General features: G+C 40.5%; 3 protein-coding genes across 8 annotated transcripts in view; 1 reads left to right on the top strand and 2 right to left on the bottom strand.

Moving 5' to 3' along the window:
* Positions 1–46: 46 nt before the first annotated feature.
* On the top strand, positions 47–4,199 carry LOC138025987 (small ribosomal subunit protein bS18-like). The gene is made up of 5 exons (XM_068873154.1): positions 47–274; positions 422–513; positions 1,567–1,630; positions 1,922–1,981; positions 2,399–4,199. Exons 1-5 carry the CDS (start codon positions 52–54, stop codon positions 2,488–2,490), a joined length of 531 nt encoding a protein of 176 aa, XP_068729255.1. The 5' UTR covers positions 47–51; the 3' UTR covers positions 2,491–4,199.
* LOC138025984 (kelch-like protein 20) lies at positions 3,711–10,431 on the bottom strand. The gene is made up of 5 exons (XM_068873147.1): positions 7,829–10,431; positions 6,767–7,044; positions 5,586–5,783; positions 5,061–5,282; positions 3,711–4,632 (listed from the first exon to the last, which is right to left on the bottom strand). The coding sequence occupies exons 1-5, from the start codon at positions 8,659–8,661 to the stop codon at positions 4,376–4,378; spliced, it is 1,788 nt and encodes a 595-aa protein (XP_068729248.1). The 5' UTR covers positions 8,662–10,431; the 3' UTR covers positions 3,711–4,375.
* A 997-nt stretch (positions 10,432–11,428) lies between these two features.
* Positions 11,429–16,507, bottom strand: part of LOC138025985 (4-galactosyl-N-acetylglucosaminide 3-alpha-L-fucosyltransferase FUT5-like) — a 12,222-nt gene continuing 7,143 nt past the window's right edge. For all 6 annotated transcript variants that reach the window (XM_068873152.1, XM_068873148.1, XM_068873153.1 and 3 more), the window contains one exon: positions 11,429–14,492. In XM_068873152.1, the coding sequence (XP_068729253.1) occupies positions 12,823–14,448 (1,626 nt within the window). In that variant the 5' untranslated portion in view covers positions 14,449–14,492 and the 3' untranslated portion in view covers positions 11,429–12,822. The remainder of the gene's footprint in view (positions 14,493–16,507) is intronic.

Here is a 16,507-nt window from a genome sequence, read left to right as displayed (position 1 = left end):
ACAGCGGCATTACAAAGAAATTTAGTCTCCAATCTCCTCACAGCTTTCAACATGGCCGCGAGTGGTCTGTTTCCTCGACTGAAATGCCTCAAAATTGTTTCCGTGAACCATGTTAATTCTCTCCTTTCATTGCGGAATTTTAGTTTAAGCTGCATCAGAACGTCTAGCTGTGCAGTTTTTTCAAAGATTTGCGGAACATATGACTCTCCATTAACCGTGAAACCAACTTCTTTTCTGGATGGTGTGAAACACTTCAGCACGCAAAAGACGCTGGGTGAGTGTAGCATTGACTATTGAGGGCATTTTGTGGTATTTACCAATGAAACGTTGCAATTTAGTCACTACTAGTCTGGTTTCATGTATAGATTGATATATAATTTTACAATAATATGTATATTATAATTTATTATAAATTTATTAGGAGTCAAGGCTTCAGTTCTCACAGAAGATAAAATAAACAAAGCAGACATTGGCTGTCCAATTTGTAGCAGAGACATCACATTTACTTACAAGGCAAGTTAACATATTTAAAAACATTTCTATGTGGTATTTAGTTACATGTTGCAGCTTCAGTGGGATCACGTTTTGAGAGTAGCAATACAGTAATATTCAAAGCCATGGCTTTGACGCCTGCCTCTGTTGCCATGTAGTTTGAACCATCTCTCTCCAAAGTGTATAAATTGGTACCAGTTACCTACTGCTGGGACCCTGCGATGGACTTGCATCCCATTGGGGAGGGGGGTGGTGATAAGGAGGGGGGGGGGGTGAGGGGTTAGCAGTACTCTTGTTCACTTCATACCACAGAAACATGGAAGGCCTTGAATAAGCATTGGTACGCAAATTTGCAGATCCAATGCCCATTTGTGTCACTCAGCCTTCTCCTCGCATTTTATGGAAGAGAACCCCTTTGGTAATAGTAAGGTAAGGTAAAGTCTGCTACGAGCCTAGAAGGCCCATCAGGCGGGCACCTATCTCTGGTTTCTTTGGTAATGGTAATGAACTTGTATTGCGCATTTTCTATTTACATATTCAAATACCCTTTACAAGTCATCAATCTATGGGTGAGATCGGACATCTGCATGTACTGGCGGCCATCAATAGAGTATTTTTATGACATGACCAGCAAATAAAGTTGTGACCTTTTCTCTTTCACGTCTGTTAATTCTATCACATTAATTTTGTAATGCCTTCACTCTTGTAGCGACACTCCTTTAGCGACACGTAACTTGAAAATTTGGACAAAGCACCTCCCAAGAAAACAAAAGAATCCACTTGTGGTCACCATCCATCACTCAGAAGCACTTTTAAAATTTCTCCAATATCACTAGATGTTAGGGAACTTTAGCAAAAATCCTAGGCAACGAAATTAAAACCAGCATGGCAGCCGTATGATAATGGTTCACCAAGGATACTGTGACGAATGTTAACAGTATTTTGTAACATAGAGGTACCGGTATATGCAAGTGAAGTACTATTCTGTATCCAGGTTACAAAATACTCATTTAGTATATTGAAATTTATTTAAGAAAAGTCAATACAACTATTTTATTCCTTTTTATTTCTCAGGATGTGCTATTCTTGTCGCAGTTTATGTCTCCAAGAGGATATATTATCAATCGACGAGTAACAGGTACGAAGTCTCATTTTGCCCCTTTTTTTCTGTTTGCATAAATTATGAATAAATCATATATGATTGTGAAAAAGTCACTTTAGTCTCTTGCGGCAATAATGAGTACAGACGTTTATTTGTGATCTTTTGATTCAATGTAAAAGTAATCATAAAAAGAATTGGTACTGGGTTATGGGCATTATTGAATGTTGACAGCAACTTTGGCAGACCCAAAGTCAAGTTCTTGTGAAGAGTCTACTTTTTGTATTTTGATTTCTTCGATTGCAAGTTGAGTGTGTCCTCTTTTTGAAGGTGTTTGCAGAAAACAACAGAGAAAATTAGAAAAAGCTATCAAGATATCACAGAGGTTAGGTAAGGAATTGCCATAAATAGGAAAATGCAGGTTAAAAAATGAATGAGTCGTTGATACCTTTAGCAACTTTTGCAACAACAGTCGCTCTTTAAACTTCCTTTTATTCGACCAAAACCAGCAGGACTGTAGATATCAGAGAGATTTAACCTCGCGTTTACTTCAAACGAGAAACAGGAAACTGCTTGTCTTGAAAGCATAAAAATTCTCTTATTCTGATTCGTACATCTGTTTTGAGAAGTTACTTTATATCTGTCGAACTAGCGACCTCCCGCGTAGCAACCTGGTGCTCAACCAACTGAGCCACCGGTGTGCGGTGCGTTTTGAGGACCTAAGCCCGTTATCACAAATTACATTATCGGTTTTCCTCACCGACGTACGAACAGGCATTCAATTTTACTAAAATTGTACGTTGACAGGGCTTCTTCCAAAACTTGCGCCAGCAGTACAGAGGGAACTGGAGGAAAAGAGACTAGTTGAAAAGAAGAGCGCAGCTCAGAACAGGACTTGAAACTCGTCGAAGTAGAGATCTACGACAGCGCCGTCGACGAAAACGTCACCTCAGAACATAACTTTGCACTATCGCAAGCCTTTTCGCGATTAGTCCATCTCGTTCATGTCGTACAATGTGGAACAAGTATCCTAAAACTTTATTTGGGTACGAGCAGTTTCAGAGAACAGAGAAAGCAACGTTCACATTTGTATGCTTACGTTGTCGTCAAAACCTCAAATTTAGTGATTTCACCACCTCGTTGTTATGAAGAGTACCACAAAAATAGAATGAGTTTTATTCGAGTGTCGTAAAACCAAAACCAGAGTAATTACTTTGGCCAATCAAAAAGAACGGAGACAATCCTGTAAACCAATCAAAACTCCAAGTAATTACACGTAGCCGACACAAAGCGCGGAAAAATGTGCACGCGCGAGCCACGATTGGTTTTGGTTTCACTTATGATTGGTTGAAAAAGTGGCGCGAGAACTTTGAACCAATCACTGAGCGAAGTAATCATAAAACAAAGCAATTTGCTAATTACTTTCGACACTCAGTTGAAAACCGCTCTTTGAGCTAAACTGCGTGCCACACGTGCAGCACGCATATTACACCCTATAGGGTGTTTTCTCTGCCGTGATCAATAAACTTGTTTTTCCACCGAAACAAAAGAAAACGTTTGCATGATAATAGAGCTCAATTCCCAAAGGATTAGTTCAGTGGTAATTGGGTACACCAACATGGCCGCCATGACGTCACATGAAAGCACTCTATTGAAAGGACGACACCTTTGTAGTCACGTGATGTCAAAGTGGACCGCGCGGTCATGGGAACAACTTTGTAAATAACCTTCGCTGCCTGGACGCAATCTAAAAATCGACTTCAAGTTATTTTCAAGTAGGGAACGAATTCGATCTCTTACCTCACATTCTCTTATCTGACTGTAGAATTCTGTCTTTCAATCAACCGAGTGACCAAGCTTAATACACGTATTTGTTTTTCTAATATTTTTTAATGCACTGAGACTGTTGTCTCTTTTGTTGATTCAGATGGTAAGGATAAAAGGTCTCACTCCTGGTCTCGGTTAAGTGGCCAAAAAGGTCTTTTTGCATTGCTTAGTTCGGCTAAACTTTATCGCATATTTGTCAATATTTTGTCAATGTCATCTCAAACTGTCCTTCTCAGGACTACACTCACCCGGACGATCGTACTTTACTTAATTACATATTTGTTTATTGTTTATTAGAGTTTCACAACACAGGTTTGGAGAGTCACACAACAACGCTAAGCCCCAATATGCCATTTTCGAAATATCAAACATTCAGTTTGATAGTGAGGCAGTTAGAGCGGTTTTCAATTGAGTGTCGAAAGTAATTAGCGAATTACCTTGGTTTTGCATTACTTCATTCAGTGATTGGTTCAAAGTTCTCGTGTCAACAAACCAATCGTGGCTCGCGCGTGCACATTTTCCCGCGCTTTGTGTCGGCTGCGTGTAATTACTTCGAGTTTTGATTGGTTTACTGGATTTTCTCCGTCCTTTTTGATTGGCCAAAGTAATTACCTTGGCTTTGGTTTTACGACACTTGATTGAAACTCGCTCTGGGACAAAAACAATAGAAAGTCAAACAAGTTGGAATGAATGTGAAAAATATTTACATGTCATACATTTTCCTTTGTCATTGTCCTCTAAATATCTCTTTCGAGCTAAAATTTTAATAAATCGAAAAAGGCCTATTGATAGTGTGCCCAGTACAAGGCCAGACCACAGCTCCATCCCCTGCTTTCTCTTCAGAACTGCCGTGGCAACTTCCCCTGCCCCATTTAAGAGTCTATTAGGGTTAGGGTTAGGTGGCAACAAAAATCCGATTGCCAAAATTACATTTGCGCTTGAGTGTTTCTTTTTTTCTTAAATAAGTTTTTCCTCGCTTTGTGCTTTCGGTTTCTCTGGAGGCACCTCGGCCATCATATCTTTGGTGAGAGCAGTTGCTGCGCATCGGAATCCATACCGAGGGTAAGGCATTTCTGTTATTATTGACCAATCATCTTCACGGGGATCGTAACACTCGACTGATGTCACAACCACGTGACCATATGAACCTCCGAAAACGTATATTTTGCCGCCAAAGACTGTGGCGCCCGCGCGATCCCGCTTGGTCTTCATATCTGTTGAAAAATAAAGTTTATGGAATTATTACCATCAACACTATTTTTCGCAAGGTTGAGATCTTATGGGAAAGGAACAACTTGTGACGATAGCTGAAAAGCAGGTCTTATATTGACTTTGAAATAAAATTGTAGACTTTAAACTGTGAGGGCTCCGAGCAAAATCTAAATCGATCCACTAGTGCCATGTGACCTCGGAAACGCAAAAAGACAATTGAGTGTTCCTCGAAAGAGCGCACAAGAATGAGATTAGATCCGTTCTCTCAGCATGCGATCACGAAATCAAAACTACTAAACCTTTTTTTGGTTTAGTAGTTTTGATTTCGTGATCGCATGCTGAGAGAACGGATCTAATCTCATTCTTGTGCGCTGTCCGTGATCTTGTTGAAATTGACTTATTTAAAAAGGTAATTTGTAGTTTTATTTACCTTTCCCGTGGAACCATTTGTCCACACCAGGATCGTAGATCTCACACGAACTCAGTATCTTTCGGGATCCTGACCCTCCCCCCATCACAAAGATCTGACCCATGAAAACTACTGCGCATGCTCCACTCCGTGGAGTTTTGAGGCTGGTCACGTCGTGCCATTTGTCCAACCGAGGCTCGTATCTTTCCACTGTTTTCAAGACTGTATTGGTTTTGGAGACTCCTAAAGAGTACATACAAAGTTACATTAGTTCACGTATTCAAAGACTGGGAGTCAAAACGTTTACCCGACACGCAACTCCCTCTTTCCCATTCGTTCCCCAAAAACAGGTAAAGATAGTTTGTCTATTAAACAAAGTTAGACTTTACGGGAACCAATCTTGTCATAATTTTGTGCATGGCTGCCATCAGTTGTGCAGTGTCCGTTGGATTTTCGTTGTGTTACGAAAAATAGCGTGAGTACTAGCTGTCGAGTGAATTAAAGGCGCAACCTGCTTACTGATCATGTTAGTTTTCGATGGCTCACCTCCAATCACATACAGATACTCATTAAGTGCAACTGCGCAATGGTTGTAGCGCCTCTGGTGTGGAGCGGAGAGCGAAGTCCACTTATCTGCCACGTGTTCATAACAATCCATTGTTTGTTCTTGGTTGTTGTTTTCTTGGACTCCTCCAATGACGTAGATTTTTCCATGAAGTTCTACGACCTCGTGGTTGAAGCGACCTAGAATAGTTCTTTTTTGATTCAGCGTTATTACACATAGAACTATTAGACTGATCCTCTAGGCTGCTAAAGATTTCTGTGCGGAGCAAGCGGAACTTACAAACCCTTTCAAACTCGTGTATCGCTGAAACCGCTGGTCACTGTAAATTCTACTTTTGTCACTGGTTTCTCTATTTGTGCCGGCGCAAATTTCCTCTGGCTGCATGGAATAGACAATTTTCGAATTCTCACGGTTGGACTGGATCTAGCATGAAATGGAGGTTAATGCGGGCAAATCTTTTCAAATGCAAATTAATTTGCCCGTATTAGCCTCCATTTCATGCTAGTTCCAGTCCAACCGTTAGAATACGAAACTGGCCTATTGCGTACGCACAGCTATCTACGGCAGGCTAGTGGACCAGGCCAGTGGTTCAAACGATGGATAGCGCTATCCTCCAGATAAATCACTATCCAGTGGATAAGTCATAGCGAAACAAATTTCGCTATCCAATGGATATAAGTGATTTATCTGATGGATAACGTTTTCCACTTTTTTTAACTATTATGGCCAGTTCATTAGTTGCGCTCGCATTTTGGTGTCGAATGCATGTATTTTCTCGGAGTTTAGCTTGGTTCATTTGATTGTCAATTTTGTTTGTGATTGTGCGTGCTTTAATTTTTTTCAAGTGCTCTCTTTTTATGTCAGTCTTATGAGCCTATTAATATCACTTTAATCAATCTCGTCCTTTTGTTTCTTTCTATAGTGGATCTCCATCGAGAGTCAAAAACTACAATAATTAATTTGACCAATCCCAATAGACGCAGGACAATTAAACGGACGCAAAGATACAGGCAGTCGGCACTAAGCGCGATAAAATGTGCTGGCTACTTATTGATCATGCGCACACCCGTCTTTCGACGTTTATCTGTAAACTGCTTTGAAAACAAAAGTAACCAACGAAAGTCAGTTCACATTTTGTTCTTGTTATTTTGTTGTCTTTTACCTTCCTTCAGTGAAGTCTGTTTCTCCCAAGTGTTAAACTTAGGATCCAGTCTTTCCACGCTTGACACCATACTGATATTTTCTCCAACCGCTGACCCTCCCACCACGAATAAAGAACGGTTTGAGCTGGCAAGCCCAAGGTTGAGTCGACGCTCCGTCACTGGAGACAGATAGAACCATTTACTGGTCAGCGGATTGTAACAATGGCAACAAGCTTGTGCGCCGCTCTCCGTGATTCCGCCAACTAAAATGATCACGTCAATCAAATGAGATTTCCATCTAACGGAGTAATGTAAAATAAAATCAAATTCTCTGAGAAGTGGAGAAAAAAAATAATCTCAACATAGATACCATCACTCCATCAAAGCTGTTATCTCTAAATTCTATGTAGTTGAAATAGAGGCACCGAGAGAAAAGCGGCAGCGACAGAAACGAACTTGCCCACCCTCCCTGCGGCATTTTTTGTGACTATAGGAGAAAGTTGATGTTCAAGTTTGAGAACTTGCGCGACAGACATTCAAAAATATGGGCATCCTTATTTCATTAACGCAGGTTTAATGTTTTCTTAAAAATTAATTCCTTAGAGGTTTTCTCTCAAACTTTGAGTTGGATGAACAGTCCATTACCCAAGTGTAAGAATCTGGTATGAGGTTTGTCCCCATCAGCGTCAGAAAAGTGTCTATTTTCAAACCCAGTTTTTGCGAGAAAACAACAGACCAAATTGGCTAACTCAATGTTGTGCCCAATTCAAATCTCCCAGGGTTAAGATTCTTTATGTTTTGTATTTGCATAGCCCGCGCAGCAAGCGTTCCTTTTGCTAAAGAAGAGCTCCCAAACAATTGAGGCAAGAGAGCTCTTCTTTCGAACAGGACATTATAATGCTATGCTAACTGTGGGTCACCATGGTCTCATTTGTACGATCATGATTTGGTTGTAAATGAAGTAAAGTAAAGTAAAGTTAGTAAAGTAAGGGTGACATTTTCTTTTGATTTGCTACCATGCAGCCACAGTTGCGTCGATTTTTCCACTCGTCGCTCGGGTTCGAGACCACCATCCTTCTCACCTCCGTCTGGTTCTTTCATTTTGCATCAGCTTCTTGTCCCTGCTACTTGCCATCTTGTACGACAAAGCTTCGGCAACCAGCTCTCTACTTGCCGATGATGACGTCACCAACGGATCCTTATCGATTGTGCCGAGTAAATACTGGCGCGGTGTGGAAGGCAATCGCACGTGACTCAACAAGGCGGGAAATGAAGATTGCCTGGAGAGAACATCAAAGTTGACCCAGGCCCGAATCGCCTCAAACACTTGTTCTTCACTTCGCACATTTAAGTCGTCATCTGCAACGATTTCTTCCAGGTCCGTACTTGGTAACCTATAGAATTCGGGTGAGCTTTGAGTTTCCAAGAAATTGTCAATTATAAAGCGCTGTCCCTCACGAACGAGTGCTTGGCAGGAATAAATTCGGCCAAGGTTAGTCATTTTGATGCAATTGTCTACACAGAGTTTGCGCAGAAGAAAATTTTCACATTGAATTCGGAGCGATTCTAAACCAAGTTGAAAAGCAGCACACAAAATCTCTTCGATGTTCATCTCGCTTAGTGCGATTTCCGAAGAATAAATATAGTCCAGAACGACTCTAAGAATTCTATGAGGAATTCCGTTAATAACCGTCTCTCTTGTGTATCTTGAAAGACAGCTGCCAGTGTACAGATTGTAGAAATAAGAACTACTCGCCGCCAAAACACTTCTGTGCGCATAAAATTTGATGGTTCCTTTCTCGGTAAGAAGTACCACATCACAAAGGACTTCAGACTGTCTCATCTGGTTCATTTTGTCAAAAAAGCTTCTTAAATAGGTATGATCGCTTATGGAACCATTCTCTAAGGAATCCATGTTTGCTGCCTATTTTTTTTTGTCCTTTCCACATGCTGAAGTTTGTTTTCTCTACATACCACCAGCTTAATTTCAAGAACAGGTGGTTTTTATGCATTATTTATATAAAGAGGCATATTATATAACCCATGGCCATTGACATTTTCTCGTTCTCTCCGATTGGCTAAAAGTTGATTGGAGTTCAGCCTTGCTACATCTTTTGGCACAAATTTGCCTTGATTTTTGCAACAAGCTCACTGCATTAAACGTTGTTGCTTGGGAAACCACAGCTTTTTTAAATTTGCCAATTTTGCTTCGAATAGAGATTAGTATCTTGAAAACGGTAGGTCAACTTTTCTTAAAGTGTTAATTTATTTTTGACTCTGCGTCAAAACTAGCCGGCTAGTTAGAATTTTACCTCGGCAATTCGTTTTTGCAAAGCAGCAAAATACGACCAGCACTAATTTACATTTGCGAGATCAGATATTATTTGTTGCCGTCATGGAGCAGAGCAAGCCGGGACGGATCTAGGATTTTTCATAGAAGAGGGTGCACCACTAAAAAATGACTTAACAGACGTGTGAAATAAACAGATTTTCAAAGCGAACAAGGAAGACGAAGGCTTCTTTTTGCAGAATACTACTTATTTTAGAAAGCCGCAGGTCATCTCATGATCTACATCCGCCCCTGCAGAGTACAACCAAGAAAGTTAACTCACATATGACGACGGGTACTGATTCGGAACGCGGGCCACATAAGTAGCATAAAGGAGTTAGCTTCTTATAATTAATTAAGAGACTGATGTGACGTGGTGTTGATGAAGGTGAATGAGGATAAAATAACCACTGTGGCGGTAAGATAGATTTATGGAAAGCCACAACTTTCTCCGGCATGCAATCTTTATTCTTTTGGTCTTGAAGTTTTGTTTTGTGGTGTGGTTTGGTCATTACGTAGTGAGAATTTGTCATTGTGTGGTGAGTTTGTTGGCTACGTGTTGTATTTCCATCATGATGCAGAGATTTCAACCCTCTCAACTAAGAAAAAGGGAGGTTTTAGGAGTAGTGTAGCCGCGCCCATTAGCGGCGCGGGAGCCACACTCTAGGTGGGTCCGAGGGCATGCTTCCCCGGGAAAAATTTTAAGATATGTGCCTCTAAGATGCCATTTCCTGCATTTTGAGATCGCAGTCAATGGAAAATAGTGGAGTTTTAAACAGGCAGTGAAAAGCCAAGGCCTCTTAGCCAGTATCAGTATCTTTGTTTGTAAAAAAACAAAAAAACAAAAAAAAAAAAAAAGGAAGGTGACTCACGCTGACACCAACCCGGTGTGTCCCTCCATATTTTTGCATTATCATTGTTTTCATTTTCTCTCGGGACTTACAATGGTTCCAAGAGAAACTAGAAACAATGCTTATGCAAAGTTTTGGAGGGACAAACGAAGAGTATTATGGTATTTTTGATGCTGGTCATACTGACTAATGACGCAAACCTTAACTAAAGTCGAGGCAATCTAGTGCATGCATTACCGCGCCCAAAATTACCGCAGGCGCATGCTACAATGACAAAAGGGTAAAAAGGGCTGAGGAACCACAAAAAAACGGCAAAGAATCGTGCTAAAAAGTCTAGTTAAACAAAGAAAACAATTTCTAGTGAACTGTCTTTCTTGCGGCGACGAAAGTGGGCAAAATGAGGCCATAATTAAATATAAATAAATGTATTTATATGCCTCCCATGGCGGTTTACAATGGGCCATTTCCGAGTTGCTGTTTGTCTCAGTTTCGAAGTGAGTCTTGGTATTCAAATATTGTAAGAGAAACGACTTTGATTTGCATAAGAATACGGAACTCATTTCCATTTGAATGGTTGTGCACCAGGACTCGCTTTGAAACGGAGGCATGCAGCAACTCGGAAATGGGCTATTCTCTTTCCAGGGTGAGATCGGATGTCAGCTTGTAAAAGCGCCGCCGAAGCCACTATCAGCCCATATTTGATGTCACCCACCCACCCAACCCACGCACGTATGTGAAAGTGGTTCTCCACCCTACCCTTCACGAACAGTGTGTGAGTTCTTTAACCATCAGACATTGAGGATCAAATGGCATGATAGAGTCCCTGACACTGTAGTAATACAGCGTCCTCAAACCACAAGTGTGGAAGCCAACATCACTGCTTCACAGCTCAGTTGGGCAGGTCACATTGTGCGGATGCCAGACTATCGCTTCCCAAAGCTGGTATTCTACGGAGACTTAGCTCAAGGCAAAAGGAACCAAGATGAGCAAAAGTTGTTCTATAAGGAGGTGCTTAAGCGTCACATGAAAACGGCACAGATAGATCCTGACACCTGGGAGCAGCACGCCTTATTAAAGAAAGACTGGCGCGCAGCAGTCTATAAATCCAAGGTAGCTGTGGAAGACAAGCGACTACGAGACTACCAAAGAGCTCATGACCGACGGCACAACCACCAGTGCCATGCAAGTGGCACAACTGATATATGCGGCCGTTAAAGACCTAGTCTTGTTGCACACCACACCATAGATTTTTCAGGTATGCCACTAAACTCAGTCATCATCGAAATCGATGGACAGCCGAAGAGAGATCACAAATCTGCTCTTGCAGATCATGTTACTTCAACTGGTTACAACTTGAAATGGGACCATATGCATTTCGACATTTTAACAACATGTCGCTCTGACAACGTAAAATAAGAGAAACAATGTCGATGAGTAAGAGATTTAAAGCCTATCCTAATGCTGTATAACTAGCATGAGTCTGGTTTTATTTCCCATTATTTGTCACCTGAATTAATTTTATTGAAACCATCAATTAGTTACTCAAATATGTTACATACAAAAAGTTCAAATTTGCTTTTAATGGTCAGTCCTGAGGATGTATGTCGAAGCATACGAAACGTCAAGTAAATAATTTCAAACAATTCGCTTGTTTATAATATTTGTCACCGCTGTTTGCGTCTTATTTTAATTTATGCAGTCAGTTATATATTTCTGTACAAAGTGGACAAATAATTTCTTTTTGCACATTACATGTAAATGTGTAAATATAATAAGTTGCGGAGCAAAATAGGAGACGGAAGTTAGATTAATACCATTCTACAGTTGCTAATGTAAGTTTGATGAAAAAATGAGAAAAAATTTTTCTTATAATTAAATATGAAGCTCGTGAAAATTTTTTATCGACACACCCCTTTTGGGACTCTCTCATATTATATTATATATTTTATTAAACCCAGATCCTTGGATAATGCAATTCTTGGTATACGATACATTGTACCATGCTCTACAGATATCAGCAACTTTACGTTTACGCATCAGTTTTTGTTTTGTTTTTACAAAATAAAGTAAGAAGACTTATCCATAATTTCTGAGCGTTTTAATAAAACAATTATTCTACTCGCGCTTGTTGGATATGAGATGATATAGCCAACTCGGCGCGGCTATCTATAATCTAACATCCAGCGCGCGAAGTTAAATATGATATGATATATAGAGGACATTACATGGCCGCTTGGGGGGAGGGGGGAGGGATACGAATTTTATCTTCGAGTGCTGAAAGTATCTCTCACTTGTTCGCTTTCTGTTTATTATATAGATATTGATGAAATGTCCAGATTTAAAGCAACTTGTTTTATTCATTTTCGAAATGATGAAAAAGTGGTCACCAACCGCTAAAACACGCATGTTGGGTAACATGAAACAAGATATGAAAGTTATGAAAAGCAAATCATGATAGTGTAAAATTTTGCAATAAAGTGTTAAATGTGGTAGACAAGAATTATATTGAAGAACATTAGTATCTTACAACGAAGACAAAGCTCACGTTTTATTGGCTAATCGTGTTCGTTACCATGACGACACCTATATTCTCACATGTGAAAGATAAAAATGATATGTTCATAATGGCTCTTGGTTCACTGCGTGCAGTGAGGATATGATTTTTCAGTAAAGGAAGAAATCCTGGTATTTCATCAGAATCTATATAATGAAACATGATATGATATTTTGGTATAACAAGATAAAATCATTTTTATTCTCTTCACTTTCGTGTTTTCTTTTTCTTCATTAATTAAACTTACTTTTTGCTTATCCTAGTTTTGGCGAAGGGCATATTCCAGCCATAGTCGATAATTTTCTGGTCTGTCTTTTCAATAGCTTAACTATCCTGTCGTGTTTATCGCGTGGCGTGTTTTTCGTTATTATTTTCATTTCCTTGACGACCTTGGTCAAAATCTCCATTTTCATCGTGATTTTCATGATCCCCAAAATCTTTACCCTCGTCCGCACCGTAAGTCCAATTCCTGTTCGACGCAAACCGATTGCTGGCGTACTCCGGGTCTATCATATCAAAGATCTTGTCTTCTTTGAAGCCGCAAAGCTTATCTGGATCTCGAAACTCGCTAAGACTCGGATAAGACTTGTTATCTGGAGTTTGCGCCTTTTCACACAGCCTACAAGTCCATGGATAATGTTTATTAAAAGCATCAGTATTCAGAAACCCGTCCACTCTGAACTTTCTGCGCCAAGAAAAGTACTCCATATACGCTGTGTCATTTTTATCAAGATAAGCCAAATAGTCCGCTAAAGCTTTCACAGAGTCAAAGTCTAAGACATTAATGTAAGACCCGGGAATCGCTAATTTCGAGTAATTTGCCCCACCGAGCACTACAGGGACTATGCCCAAATTCAAAGGAGTCCCCCAGTATTTCTCAGTTACATAGTCTTCACAATATCCGTTTTCCAATGCCAACTGAAACTTGTAACGTTTGAGAAGATTATTGCATTCGTTGGTGTCTCTCTCGCAGCTCTCCCATTCCACTTCCGGTTGATAAAAGTCCTCACCACAGTTTCCAAACACATCAACACGAATATGATTCTGCAGTTTCTTTACAATCAAATCTCGCGTACCCCCACAATTGCTCACAGTCCATACCGCAAGGCGATCTTTGTTACTGACGTTAATCTTGGGATGCGGGGATTTTTCACCCGGTTGGAGCACGGCAAAAGAGCCATAAGGTAAATAAATATCCGAATTTCCTTCGTAAGTCATTGTCCAGTTGAACATGTCATTGAAGAAATAAGTATCTCTGGTGTTAAGTGGACTTTCCAGAACAACATAAACCCATATCTGTCCTTTGGGGCGTCGCGCGTTGAGTTCGACCAACTCATAAACAGGTGGCATATCTTGACCGTGAAAGACTACGATATCACTGTGTGAAAATACACGTTGTCGATACGTTAACAAACACTTGGTTATAGGGCAGGGTTCTCCTCGAAAATGAGTAAAGTCGAATGTATTTCGAAGTCCTTGCCAAGGTACTTCTCCAAAAAGAGGAGTGTAAATAAGTACTTGCTTTCCTTCTGCGCGTGAACCACTAGAACGCCCCTTTTTTTTTTGAATTCTTCGAAGATTGCTTTTATTTCCTTGTGGGATCCCGTTGCTTTCCTCTAAAAAGTTCTCAACTTTTTTTCGCGGCTTGCCGCGTTTCAGTTTTCTAACATCATCAAATCGTTTACTCGGGGATTGCGTCGCCATGTACTGACCCGAAGGACCAACTATTTGCTGTCTACTCGCGACTATTGCCGATGCGGTTTCTGCGCTTTGACCGAATCTCGCCGCCTGGTCGTTTGAATTTATACTCGGGATAAAATGAGAATTCACTAGTTGTTTTTTCTCATTCGTTCTGTTACGCTTTCCTCCGTGCCAAGATGTTGGTTCGTAACCATTCAAAACGATATACTCGCCAAGTAAAAGCAGGAGTGACAAAAGAATTACAGATAATAAAAGTTTCCGTATCATGTCACTCACTTTTTCTCCATTTATTCCTTGGCTACCTAAATGTCCTGAAAAGAAACCGCACACATTCCAATATTAGCAAAAAAGTCACGATTTCTTGTCACCGATATAAGCGACAAACATGAACATCTTATCACTGTAGCATTTCGCTAAAGATGGGACGAGACAAAATCGAGCGCCCGGGGATGGGGGGGGGGGAGGGGGGGGGGGGAGGTGGCGAGTGTTGCCCTACTTTTCGCGCGGGCCAGAACATCGAAAATCTTGCATGTTTCCCAACGGGAACATAGGGATCTCTACTGTCGTATACTTTGTTAATAGTGGTGCATGGGTCATGATGGATTTTTTAAAGTTCCGTAGATTTATGAACAAGGGTCGTGATAGGGGTCTACGGTTTAATTTCGTTATCTGAGGAGATAACCATTGGCAGGTATTACAAAGGTTATAAACAGAAACTTATAAACAGAAACATTACTAAGAAACACAATTGGCAGTAGGCAACCAGTTGGCTATTTACAAAGCGTGATAGAGTTGAATCCGGGACAACCGTAAATAAATCCAAAGGTTTGAACGGGATTCGAACCCGGTGCAGCCGCAAGCAAACCCAACGCCCTAGCCACTGGACTTTGGGCCGTTCCCACTTCTGGTCAGGGTCCACGAGTCATTTCGATTATTTGACCAAACCGTGCCTAGAAGTGAGTTAATTTACACTTGTAAAATAACGGGAACAAGAACGAGAAGAGAAATTAGTTATAGTTGTTGAAGTCGTGAATGGAGAAGTTCTGCAAATTGTTGGACAACGGTGACAGCGGTAGCTTTCAGTGAGTGGCTTTCTAAAGTAGCACAAACCTGCGTCGCGAGCGATTCAAATTAAATTGAAACAATTTAAAACCACACAGAAAGGCAATGCATATTACAGTAGAACCTCCCAAAAACGGACACCCTCGGGACTAAGGCCAAGTGAACGCTTATAGCCATAGGTGGTTGAAAAAAAAAAAGAAGTGCAATAGAAGGCATACAACACACCACAAAAAGTCCTTTAAAGCTTTTCATTAAGACAACTTCTAATTGTATTTCATGGTCACTGAGGTGTTGTACCCTGATAACTAAATTGCTGTAATTATCACGTTTTGGGCGCTTTTGCAATGCTGTGTTGTTATAGTCATACAAATAAAGCTCACTGCTTTTCTTGTTGGTGGTTGTGGTAGTTAAGATAAGAAATTCAAAGACCTCAGAGCTTTGCTCTAACAAGTAGATCTTTCAAAGAGCTTAAATTTAAGGGCTGGTTTTGTATAAGATGCCATTTGTTCATTAGAATATGTTTGAGATTTGGTGACGAAACCATTGAAATCGAACTCATTTCGTTAGAAATTTTCTTGACATTGTTTACTGTCCGCTTACGGGAGGATATTCTAGACCTTGTGGACCCAGAATAGGTGTCCGTGTCCGCTTACGAGAGACAAGATACCCGGATGGATTCCCACGCCAAACTGCACGGGAGGTCTGAGGTGTGACGAGTGTTGACATCCCATAACACCTTGGGGGATTAACATTTTAGTCACGCAAAACACAAAATTTGCAATAACTCCGCAAGAAATAAACCTCTTCAAATAATTTCCTTTTTAGAACAAAGTAACTATAATGAGCTATCTTATGGTGGCTTTTTAAAATTTTGCAAAATTCGAGACCGAAAAGGTTAGCAGTAACCTTAAATATGTAGTATTTTAGAGGAGAAATCGCCGGCACTGCGGTTTGTTTTCTGCATTCGGGAGGTGTCCGTTAGTGGCGTATTCGACCGTACTGCAAAAAGTTGTTGATGGATTTCCCTCACTCTTAAGCTCTCCTTTCTACTTAAACCAATTTTGATCAAGTTTTAATTTCTGTCTCGCCAGTCAAAAGTCTCAGAGAGTGAATTGAATGGCAGGTGCGCATGACACCTGATTACAACGCGGCTGGATTTCGAATCATCTCTGAGGAATTTTGTCAAATGACAACTGTTTATATTGCACTTAAAAGGTTGAGGTATTTTTGGCGAAATGAAGTGTTATTCTGTTCCGTAAACCAG

Source organism: Montipora capricornis, chromosome 12 (assembly GCF_036669925.1).
Source record: "Montipora capricornis isolate CH-2021 chromosome 12, ASM3666992v2, whole genome shotgun sequence".
NCBI classification, from domain to species: domain Eukaryota; kingdom Metazoa; phylum Cnidaria; class Anthozoa; order Scleractinia; family Acroporidae; genus Montipora; species Montipora capricornis.
The sequence above is the reverse complement of the archived record's forward strand: the minus strand, read 5'-3'. Positions and strand labels throughout refer to the sequence as shown.

Bases quoted from the DNA above. Each gene is read 5' to 3' on its own strand.
- LOC138025984 (XM_068873147.1), bottom strand. From the start codon at position 8,661: ATGGATTCCTTAGAGAATGGTTCCATAAGCGATCATACCTATTTAAGA. The intron at 5,784-6,766 runs GTAAAAGACAAC...GAACTATTCTAG, and splicing joins ACAGACTTCACTGAAGGAAG to GTCGCTTCAACCACGAGGTC. The intron at 5,283-5,585 runs GTGAGCCATCGA...TGTACTCTTTAG, and splicing joins GTATCTGTATGTGATTGGAG to GAGTCTCCAAAACCAATACA.
- LOC138025987 (XM_068873154.1), top strand. From the start codon at position 52: ATGGCCGCGAGTGGTCTGTTTCCTCGACTGAAATGCCTCAAAATTGTT. The intron at 275-421 runs GTGAGTGTAGCA...TAAATTTATTAG, and splicing joins CAGCACGCAAAAGACGCTGG to GAGTCAAGGCTTCAGTTCTC. The intron at 1,631-1,921 runs GTACGAAGTCTC...CTCTTTTTGAAG, and splicing joins TATCAATCGACGAGTAACAG to GTGTTTGCAGAAAACAACAG.